At 40.0% G+C, this 12067-nt stretch overlaps 1 protein-coding gene across 3 annotated transcripts in view; it reads right to left on the minus strand.

Moving 5' to 3' along the window:
- LOC129473678 (testis expressed protein 56) overlaps positions 1 to 12067 on the minus strand; it is a 93826-nt gene that overhangs the window by 70823 nt on the left and 10936 nt on the right. For all 3 annotated transcript variants that reach the window (XM_063632989.1, XM_063632988.1, XM_055264386.2), the window contains exon 2: positions 11168 to 11366. In XM_063632989.1, coding sequence (XP_063489059.1) covers positions 11168 to 11366 — 199 coding nt within the window. The remainder of the gene's footprint in view (positions 1 to 11167; positions 11367 to 12067) is intronic.

The following is a 12067-nucleotide window of genomic DNA, read 5'->3' on the forward strand; positions in this document are numbered from 1 at the left end:
CAAATAGGCATAATTACCATACGATCCCACAATTCCACTTCTGGGTATGTCTTAGTCCATTTTTGTTGCTATGATAGAATACCATAAACTGAGAAATTTATAAAGAAAATACATGTATTTGACTCATGGTTCTGGAGCCTGGGATTCCAACTTTGAGGCCACATCTGGTAAGGGTCTTCTTGCTGCATCAGATCATGGCAAAAGGCATAGCATGTCAAGGAACCACACATGTGAAAGAGAGAAAAAGGAGATTGACCTTCTGACATACTAACCCACTCCCACAATAATGGCACCAATCCACTCATGAGAGCAGAACCCTCATGACCTAATCACACCTTAAAGGTCTCACGTTTCAATACATCACATGGCAATTAAATTTCTTTTTTTTTTTTTTGCCATGAAAAGATTGTTTTATTCCATGGAAATATTCTCAACAGAGAACACTATCTTTAAATGAAGGATTTACCATTAAGAAATCAACATGTGCACAAAAAGAGTAAAAATTACCAAAAAATTAAAGATTTTGTGGGATAATTCGCATGTTCAAAATTTAAGAATGATTTAAACTGTGCAAGTACAAATGCCTTTCCTATTATAATAGCCCATATACAGGTTGCACTAGTCCACGTCAAGGAACTTGCCTGCTACGGAAGCAAATCCTGCTTTGCCCTCTGTGGCTGTTAACCAAAAAACCATAAGCATTTCAGGCTTTGTACAGAAGACAAACATAGCCAGATCACATTTCCTCCTCATTGCTAACCTTTAAAATAAAAATAGCACTAGATTTTAAAACTACTTCATGTAGTCTGTCAGTACTGAACAACGTCACATTATATAAATAACCCTGTAACGAGATTCAGTATCTAAACTTTATGGTTTACTAGCTGCAAAGGTAATACACTATATGTCAGCTGTGTAACAGTGGTGACTTGATCTTATGAAGGCAGTAACTTTCACACAATTGTCATTCAGCTTTAGTATAACTGGTAGTATGATTCAAATAACACTGGGAAAAAGCTATTAAAGCCATCACATGGCTTCTAAAATATTGCTTAAAATTCAATAATACACAAACCATTTCACGTTCTTTCTCCCCTCAAAACAGTAAAGAACCAAATTAATGAAGATTCAGTGGTACAAATAACCCCCCACCTGCCCTATCTCCCTATTACAACACCACTAAGAACTTAGTTAAGATACAAGTCATTAACAGAATCACAAATGCGAGGCAGGACACCATGAGCAACAGGAGCACTAACAACGATCATATTTACAAGTATAAACATACAGAAATTCCATTTTACAAGTAAAAGTGCACATAGATCATTACAAAGTTTCACTAAATTTTATCAGTTTCAAACCAAAGCATCACGTGGAAACAGATTATCATTGTAATTATCAAACATGATTGTCATAACCCCAAATAAAAAGACAATTGGGGGAGGTCCATAAAACTCCTCAGAAAAACACTGAGGAAATTAAAATGGACTTGGACATGTCTTTAGTTTGATGCGTAAATTTGAAGATGCACCACTGTATATGGTAGAGCTCTAATAGCCACCTACCGAGGCTACATCGGCAGCTGCAGCGGTGCTGCAGAGTTAAAGGAGGTTGCACTGAGCTGACACATGAAGCCCTTTGAGGGATACTGTAGTGGTAGTGTTGGCAATCAACAGATTTTATTCACAAACAAAATCTGTTTTATTCACCTAAGAGCTAGACCAGGAGATTTATTTTGCAACTCTCTTTAAATCTATTTAAACAGATTATGTGCTATGTGCTTATTTTCTTCCTTTAGGAAACCAAAGTTAAGAAAAGGAAAGAAAATGAAAATGATGTTATTATTTTACCAAGTTATCCAACTACTATTTTTCTTCCTGGAAACTGTAGCTACAAATTCAAACTTCTAGAAGAGACCACTCTTTGGGGAGTCAGCTTTCCAGAGCATTTCAGAGCAGTTTCACTTATTCAAATCCACTAGAGTCACTGTGTTGTCTGAAGCAAAGGGGACAGAGAGCATAACTATCCATGAATTCCTGCCCAATAAATCAAATTCTATTTGTAAGGCAGAAAAACACAAATCCTTCACACAGACTTCAGCGGGACATAAAGCAAAAGGCATCAATTAAGCTTCACACCAACGTTACTCAAACAGTAAAGTGACATGGCAATTAAATTTCAACATGAGTTTTGGAGAAGACATTTAAACAATAGCAGAGTATATACCACAAATAATTGACTAGCAGAGACTTGAACAGATATTTGCATACAAAGCATTATTCACAAGATAGAGAAGTAAAAACAACCCAAGTGTCCATCAACAGATGAATGGATCAACAAAATGTAGTCTATACATAGAATGAAATATTATCAGCCTTAAAAAAGAATAAAATTCTGATACATCCTACAACATGGATGAACCTTGAAGACATTATGCCAAGTGAAATAAGCCAGACACAAAAGGACAAATATTGTATGATTCAATAGGCAAATTCGTAGAGTCAGAAAATAGAATAATGGTTACCAGGTGCTGAGAAGATAAAGGGGTAGAAAATTATTGTTTAAAGGAGAAACAGTTTCATTATGGGATGATGAAAATGTTCTGGAGAAGGACAGTGATGATGGTTGCATAACAATGGGAATGTACTTAATGCCACTAACTTAATTACACTTCAGCACTTAAAATAGTAAATCTTATGTTATGCACATTTTACTATAAGAAATATTTTTAAAAAGCCATGCAATTCACCATATTAATAGAATAAAAGAAACATATTATTAGTAGATACAAAGAAAGCATTTGACAAAATTCTACATTCATGTGTGATAAAAACAAACTAGAAAGAGTAGGGAACTTTCTTAAACTTATAAAAGGAATCTGCAGAAACCTAGAGTAAACAAAACACTGAATTGTTTTTTCTCTGAGATTGAGAAAAAAAATGAAAGATGTCTGCTTTTACCACATCTGTTCAACATCGTGCTGAAAATCTTAGTCATTGAAATAAGGCAAAGAAAGGAAATAAAAGAAAAAGAATGGAAAAGAAGATGTAAAAATGTTTCTCTATTTGCAGATAATATGACTATTTACATAAAAAAAACCCAAGGAATTATATGATCCAGCAATCCCACTTCTGGGTATTTATCCAAAAGAATTGAAATCAAAATCTTGAAGAGACATTAACACCTCTATATTCATTGCAGCACCATTCACAATAGCCAAAGAATGGGAAAAATGTAAATGTTCATTGACAGAGAAGCCGACAAAGAAAATGTGGTATATACATACAATGAAGTACTAGTCAGCCTTTTAAAAGACAGAAATTCTGTAATATGTGACAATGTAGATGCACCTTTAGGACATGCTAAGTGAAATAAGCCAGTCACAGAAATAATGCATGATTCCATTTATATGAGGCATCTAAAACAGTCAAATTCATAGAATCAAAGAGTGTAATGATGGTTACATCCCAGGGCCTTGTGGGAGGGGGAAATGGGAATTAATAATCAACAGGCTTAAAGTTTCAGGCAATCAAGATGAATCAGCTCTAAATACTTGCTTACAACACTGTTCACAATAATGTATTGCATGCTTAAAAATTGTTGAGAGGTTTGTTAAGACTTCATGTAAAGTGTTCTTATCACAATAAAAGAGAAATCCCAGGGAATCTAAAAAATAGCTACTAGAACTAATAAATTGATGTACAAGTTTGTAGTATACCACAATAATTAACAAAAAGCAATTGTATCCTTATATTTAATATTTTTCATTTACAGTGGTGCTATAAACTATAAAATACCTAGTTTTCAGGCTCAGAAAACGATACTCTAGAGTATGGCACTTTGGCATGCTGAATGCTTTGAATTAAATGAAAGCCCTTAGACTCTGCCTCCAAACCAAGGTCTCTCTAACCTTCCGTTGTTTCTTCCCACAAGTGCAGGAAGGGGCTCTCTCTGAAGTTCCCGTATCTGACTGAGGGAAGTTATTCTCAGAAAAAAACAATTGCCTTTAATATTCTGTCTGAACTCTCATTAACCAGGAAAGATTAATCACCAAAGATAAAATAAAGGTTGTCACCACACCCCCCTAGACAGACTTTTCCTGTACTCTTCTGAGGGCCATTCTGAGGGACTTTATCTGCATAAGGCAAACTTTGTTCATGGTGCAGTTCCACCCCTCACTTTCCCATAACTTGTTGCCATCTCTCCCAGAGCTCAGAGGGACTTTGTCCCAGGATATTGTCTCTTGTTTAGGCCCAGTCATCTCCCCTAAATATAATTTACTTTTCCTCTAAAATTCCTTACATCCCTCACCTTCCTCTCCCCTATGAAGCGGGTATTTAATTGTCAATCACCTGGCCCTCCTTTGAATTTTCATACCTTGTGTGACTCTCATGCACTTGCACCTTAATAAATCTGTATGCCTTTTCTCCTGTTAATCTGTCTGTTGTCAAGTTTAGCAGATGCCTTTCATCAGCCTTCAGAGGGAAAAAGGAAAGCTCCTTTTACCCCTGTGCTAGTAATAAATATGACAAAAAGTATCCACGACTTCTTCACTGAAAACTACAAAACATTGTTAGGAGACATTAAAGAAGACCCAACCAAAGGGCAAATATATCCTGTCCATGTTGAAAGTCTCAGTGTTACTAAGATGGAAGTTCTCCCCTATTGATCTTGATTCAACTCAATCCCAAACAAATTCTAGTAGTCTTTTTGTAGAAACGAACAAATTGCTTCTAAATTTTTCGGCAATACAAAGAACCTAAAATAATCAAAGCAATTTTTAAAGCAGAAGATCAAAGTCAGATGCCTAACACTACCTTATTTCAGGACTTGGCCACGATAAGAAAGTCGTTTGGGCAAAGACATATAGATAAATGGAGCAAAACAGGGTCCAGAAATACACTCAAATATATGTGGAAATTCATTTTGTATGAATGTGCCAAAACAGGCCAGGTACAGTGGCTCATGCCTGTAATCTCAGCACTTTGAGAGGCCAAGGTGGGTGGATCACTTGAGGTCAGGAGTTTGAGACCAGCCCGGCCAACATGATGAAACCGTCTTTACTAAAAATACAAAAATTAGTTAGGTGTCATGGTAGGCACCTGTAAACCCACCTATTCTGGAGGCTGAAGCAGAAGAATTGCTTGAACCCGGGAGGCAGAGGCTGCAGTGAGTCAAGATCGCACCACTACACTCCAGCCTGGGTGACAGAGCAAGACTCCGTCTCAAAAAAAAAAAAAAAAGTGCCAAAACAATTCAATAGGGAAAGGAAAATCTTTTCAACACATGCCAATGGGTCAACTAGATAGTCAAATAGAAAAAAGAAATTAACATCAAACCAATGAATATCAAACCCTATATAAAAATAAAGTAAAATGGCCTACCAACCTACATTTTTCTTTTTTTTTTTTTTTTTTTGAGACAGAGTCTTGCTCTGTCGCCTAGGCTGGAGTGCGGTGGGGCAATCTCAGCTCACTTCAAGCTCCGCCTCCTGGGTTCACGCCATTCTCCTGCCTCAGCCTCCTGAGTAGCTGGGACTACAGGCGCCCGCCATCACACCCGGCTAATTTTTTATATTTTTAGTAGAGACGGGATTTCACCGTGTTAGCCAGGATGGTCTCGATCTTCTGACCTTGTGATCCACCCGCATCGGCCTCCCAAAGTGCTGGGATTACAGGCGTGAGCCACCACACGCAGCCTACCGACCTAAATTTAAAGCTTAAAACTACAAAACTTCAGTAAGGAAATATAGGAGCAAGTCTTTGCAACTTTGGACTTCTCAAAGGATTCTTAGAATACAAAACGCAAAAACTGTAAAGGAAAAAAATTGATGAATTGGGAATGTAAAACCTTTGTTCTTCTGTGTTATCATGAAATAATGAAAGGCAAGCTACCATCTGGGAGAAAATATTTGCAATGCTTTTATCAAAGAATTTTGTATTGAAAATATGAAAAGAACTCTCACAACTTAATAAGGCGAAGAAAATTTAAAGCAAGCAGAAGAAGTAAACCAGTCACATCACAGAAAGTGTTTGAGACATCTTTTCCAGTAGGGGCATGGAATGATGCTCCCCAAGACCAGAACATACATGCGTCCCTTCCATTGAAATCAGCAGGGATATGTGAAAGTCAGCAGGTGTAGGAAGTGTCAGCAAGTATTTGCCAAGACCTGCCTCTGAATTGCAGAGGGATGACACATGCCCTGAGCAGTCCAGTCACCTCCATTCACACATAAAATCCAGTGCCACGTCCCCAGAAGGAGCCTCCACACCATGTGCCAGGTCTTTTTCTCCAAACCTGTCTCAGTTCCCTTGTACCCAGGCACCCAAGCGTTGTTTTCCTGCCCATGTAGATGGGCTTGTGGCTACTGCTTCAGGATTTCTGGCCCCACTTCTGGGAGGATCACTCTAGCCCAGGTGACAGAGCAAGACTCCATCTCAAAAAAAAAAAAAGAAAAGAAAAAAAAATGGCCAGGCACGGTGGCTCACACCAGTAATCCCAACACTTTGTGAGGCTGAGGTGGGAGGATCACCCAAGGTCAGGAGTTTGAGAGCAGCCTGGCTAACATGGTGAAACTCCGTCTCTACTAAAATACAAAAATTAGCTGGGTGTGGTGGTGCATGCCTGTAATCTCAGCTACTCGGGAGGCCGAGGCAGGAGAATCACTTGAACCTGGGAGCCAGAGGTTGCAGTGAGTCAAGATTGTGCCAATGCACTCCAGCCTGGGCGACAAGAGAGAGACTCCATCTCAAAAAAAAAAAGAAAAAGAAAACATTAAACATTTTTCTTAAATGCTTACACAGCACACAAGTGGAGTAGCAAATTAACACGACACTATAACATGGTAAGTACAATAAAAGATGAATTTCGGTATAGAGGAGGAGTGGCCCTAAGTCAGGATACATTGCAAATGTCTATGGCAGAGAGGTGGGCAAAATAAAACCCACTGACTACTAGCCCCCGTCTTCAGTTGCTACCACATTGATGCAACAAAAACATTATGGAATCTAAACTAAAGTTCTCATATGGAACAAACAGCCCTCTTCTGTTCAAATACTGCTTTTGTCACACTTATCAAGAGAAAAAAAATTAAGCCCTAGAGTCCATATAAATGTGGCATATCGAGCCAGTAAGTACAGTTTACAAGTAATTATAATTTACATGCAGTATCCAGTAGGGATTTACAGTATTATGGAGCTGGGGGCTGGAATCCTGCCAGGTTCACCAACAGGGATAAGACACCACCATCTGCAGCTCTAGACTTAGAAAATCTGTTCACCAGCATGGTCCCGGGACTCCTGGCTTTTGTGCCTGCTGATCTGTTTACATAGCATAGCACTGAAGGAACTTTGTCAAAGCCAGCAGGCCTCATGTATGGCCTGCCTGTTTTGTGGCCCTAAAACTGCTATTGCCATGTGAGAGAGAGGCCTTATCCCTCTCTGTGCTAGCAGGGATACACAGCATAAACTGAGCAAATGTTTGCCAGGGCGGGTTCAAGGGTAGGACCTACAGTTGCCTCAATCTAACATGTGAAAATACTGTACAATGCATTCAAATAGTACTTCATACTTGTCAAAACTCAATTTCACAGTCATTTTTCTACCAGTGTCACAACTCTATCTGATACAACATGAGGTATTAGCAGCACCATTTTACAGGTGGTCAAGGGCACACGAATCAGTAGTGTTCAATAGCTCTTAGACAAAAACAAAGCTATTCTTCTATTAAATTGACAAAGCTATTCTTCTATTAAATTGACATAATAATTGCACATATTTATGGGATATGGTGTGATGTTTTGATGCATGTTTACAATGTGCAATGATCAGATAAAGGCAATGAGCATGTCATCACCTCAAACAATTTTCATTTCTTTGTGTTAGGAACATTCAAGATGCCCTCTTCTAGCTATTTGAAAACAAACAAAAAATTATTGTTGGCTATAACCACCCTACAGTGTTACAGAACACCAGAACTTATTCCTCCTGTCTAGCTGTGCTTTTGTATCCGGTAACCAACCTCTGGCTATCCACCCCTCCCCATCACCCTTCCCAACCTCTGGCAACCACTATTCAACTCTCTACTTCTGTGAGATTAGCGTTTTTAGCTTCCACGTATGAATGAGAGCATGCGGTATTCTTCCTCACTTCCTCTCACTACCCCTACTACCCTTCCCAGCCTCTAGAAACCATTCTTCTACTCTCTACCTCCATGAATACAATTGTTTTAATTTTTAGCATCCACAAATGAGTGAGAACCGTGTGAAGTTTGTCTTTCTGTGCCTTGTTTATTTCACTTAATATAATGTCCTCTAGGCTCATCCATGTTGCCTCGTATGACGTGATTTTGTTCTTTTTTATGCTAAAAAGGATTCTCTTGTGTATATACACCACATTTTTAATTCATTCATCTGTTGATGGAAACCTAGGGTGGTTGCATATCTTGGCTGTTGTGAATAGTGCTGCAATGCACATGGGAGGGCGGAGAGCTCTTTGACGTACTGATTTACTTTCCTTTGGGTTCATACCTACTAGTGGGATTGCTGGGTCATATGGTAGTTCTAGTTTTAAGGACAAAGCTATTATTGATGATTCTTAATAATAGTCAGCCTTGCTTTGGCTAAAGAATGAATTCTCTCAAGGGTGTCAGTTAAGTCACAAAGAATTAAGAATGATACACTTATCAAATGACGATATTTACCATGTTACCAGGTAATAGGGGAAGAATCATTAATGACAGGAAGCATCACCAGAACTAGAACAGTTAATTCAGCAGATCCTTCAGGAATCTGGAGTCACAGCAACCAAGGTTCATGATTGATTGACTGCAAAACGGGCCTAATCACCCCACCTTTCCTGAACCCAAGCCCCCTGCAACATGACTTTGCAGCTTCTTCCACTGAGGCGAAGCCTGTTTCTCCACCTCTTGAATCCCTGCCCAATACTGCTTTCCCACTTCCACTTTGATGCAACACCACTCCTAGGAAACTTTTTGCATTCTTATTTCTATCTCAGCACTTGAGACTCCAACTTGTAACACTAGAAATACAAAAATAAATAAGATAGGCTGACAGCCCCTGCTTTTAAGGAAAGCAAATAAATGTTTGTAAAATAAAATGTTAAAAAAAAGTATCATTTCCTATGTTCTGATACTCTAGCTATATTTTCAGAAACCAAACTAGGATATAAAGATCTACAACTTCATATGAAGAAATCAGGACCTAAAATTGAGGTGTATAAACTTTCTATGGTTGTGAAACTTGAATTTTTAAAAATAGGTCTTGTGTTATTCTGTCTTCACATTGCTATAAAGAACTACATGAGACTGGGTAATTTATGAAGAAAAGAGGTTTAATTGAATCATAGATCCATAGGCTTAACAGGAAGCATGATTGGGAAGCCTCAGGAAACTTACAATCAGGGCAGAAAGCAAAGGGGAAGCCAGGCACATCTTATCGTGGTGGAGCAGGAGACAGAGAGCAAGCGAAGGGGGAAGTGCCACACTTTAAAACCAACAGATCTCTTGAGAACTCACCCACTATCATGAGAACAGCAAGGAGGAAATCTATCCCCATGATCCAATCACCTCCCACCAGGCCCCTCCTCCAACAAGTGGGGATTACGATTCGAAATGGGATTTGGTTCAGGACAGAGCCAATTCATATCAGGCTTCCAAAGCATGGTCAAATAATCTGAGTAATCAGATATCATCACTTAATATAACATGTACCTACTTCTGGACAAAAATATAGTGTCTTTGCATTGTCCAGAAAACGCCATGGTTCCATTGACCAACTTCTTTTATAATATATCTTTGCCTTCTTTGGCTACAAATATTTAAATCAAATTAGCAAATTATGCCACTGAGGACACTGAAAAAAAATGTAGACAGGGACTCTATTTCACCAGGGCAATGATCCCAGGGGAAGCTTCCAGTTCAGGCAAATTCATGAGCTGGAACTCTCTCCCGGTTATGTTACCTTCAAATCAGAAATGATCCTGTCTTAGTAGCAACATCTACATTTATCCTGTCAGCAACATCTACGTTTATCCTGTCAGCAAAATCGTCAGCCCGGCAAAATTGCTTGAATACTTACTATGTACAAAGTGTAGGCATCATTGCAATATATGCAGCAATATGAAAGAAACAAATATAGAACAGGCACGGTGGCTCACGCCTGTAATCCCAGCACTTTGGGAGGCCAAGCAGGTGTATCACCTGAGGTCACGAGTTTGAGATTAGCCTGGCCAACATGGCAAAACCCCGTTTTTACTAAAAAAAAAAAAAAAAAATTAGCCAGGTGTGGTGGCATGTGCCTGTAATCCCAGCTACTTGGGAGGCTGACGCACAAGAATCACTGGAACCCGGGAGGCAGAGGTTGCAGTGAGCTGAGATAGCACCACTGCACTCCAGCCTGGGTGACAGTGCGAGACTCTGTCTCAAAAAAAAAAAAAAAAAAGAAGAAAAGAAACAAATATAGAAACACCATCTATCTGGCATAAGCAGGGACGGAAGTGCACCAGAAAAGATAATTTGCCAAGGAAACAAAGCTTATGACTTTGAGCACCAGAATCCAACCAATTCCACATCCCCACTGTTACCACCTGGGCCACCATCCCTTACCTGCAGAGCTGTAAAATCTCCCAACTGCTCTCCTCCACCCATGCATTCTTTAGGAGGCCAGAGAGGATTTGAGTCAAATCATGTCACTCCTCTTGTTAAGACTGTCCAGTGGTGCTCCAGTTCTCTCCACGTAAAGTCTGGCAGACCAGGGATAAAGCCAAAGCTCCACGACATCCTGCTATGGTATCCTAGCCCCTGGTCATGCCAACGGTGGGCATGAAAAACCAAGCCGCTTCCCAACTTATGCAGCCAAAAAGGCCCACAGCTCAGTGGTTGGGTTTCTCTCCAAGAATCCCACTCTGTTCTTGCTAGATTTCTGCTCACTATTCTAGACTAGCCATGGAGGACCCACACTCATGCTCCCATCTCCATGAGTTTACTCCCAATGAGGGCTCCTCTAGCAGCTTGGGGGTGGGTAAAAATGGGGCCCATGTGCTTTTATATAGAACAGTGCTTATCATTTTTTAGCTAAGGCATATAGAGATTGTGTGATCACCCTGTATATCTCTAAATATATTCACATAAGGCAGAAATTAGAGTCTACCTGACAACTACGGTGGACATTGGAGGCTCTTTCGTGTTTCTCTTCAACAAGTGACATTTCTTCCACCCTTCAGTTACATTGTTGATGATTTTTCTTTTCCACAGGGGCATTCTGTTCGGCTTTGGGGTCAGATTAATCTCTTCTGGCAACTGATGTCTTGCTAAGATTCTCTCTAAGCCAGAGAGTTCAGGATTCTCACCTGGTAATAGAATAAGCATTAATACATTCAATGTTCCTCTCCATCTTTGCATAGAAAGAGTTACAAGGCACTGATTTGAGAAAACATATATATGCAGTTTAATAATTCCTACTGGGCCGGGCGCGGTGGCTCACGCCTGTAATCCCAGCACTTTGGGAGGCCAAGGCGGGCGGATCACAAAGTCAGGTTCGGATGGAGACCATCCTGGCTAACACAGTGAAACCCCATCTCTACTAAAAATACAAAAAATTAGCCAGGCGTGGTGGCGGGCACCTGTAGTCCCAGCTACTAGGGAGGCTGAGGCAGGAGAATGGTGTGAACCCGAGAGGCAGAGCCTGCAGTGAGCCGAGATCGCGCCACTGCACTCCAACCTGGGCGACAGAGCGAGACTCCGTCTCAAAATAATAATAATAATAATAATAATAATAATGATTCCTATTTAGCTTTGTCATTCCTTTATTCCAACAATACTACTGAGCACCATTCAGATCTTAGCCTGGTCCTAGACATCTAGCAGATACATTGTAAGTAAATAAAAGAATGAACAAGGCCAGGCACGGTGGCTCACGCCTGTAATCCCAGCATTTGGGAGGCTGAGGCGGGCGGATCACGAGGTCAGGAGATAGAGACCATCCTGGCTAACACGGTGAAACCCTGTCTCTACTAAAAACACAATAAATTAGCCAGGCATGATGGCGGGC

The sequence above is a fragment of the Symphalangus syndactylus genome, chromosome 23 (genome assembly GCF_028878055.3).
Source record: "Symphalangus syndactylus isolate Jambi chromosome 23, NHGRI_mSymSyn1-v2.1_pri, whole genome shotgun sequence".
NCBI classification, from domain to species: Eukaryota; Metazoa; Chordata; class Mammalia; order Primates; family Hylobatidae; genus Symphalangus; species Symphalangus syndactylus.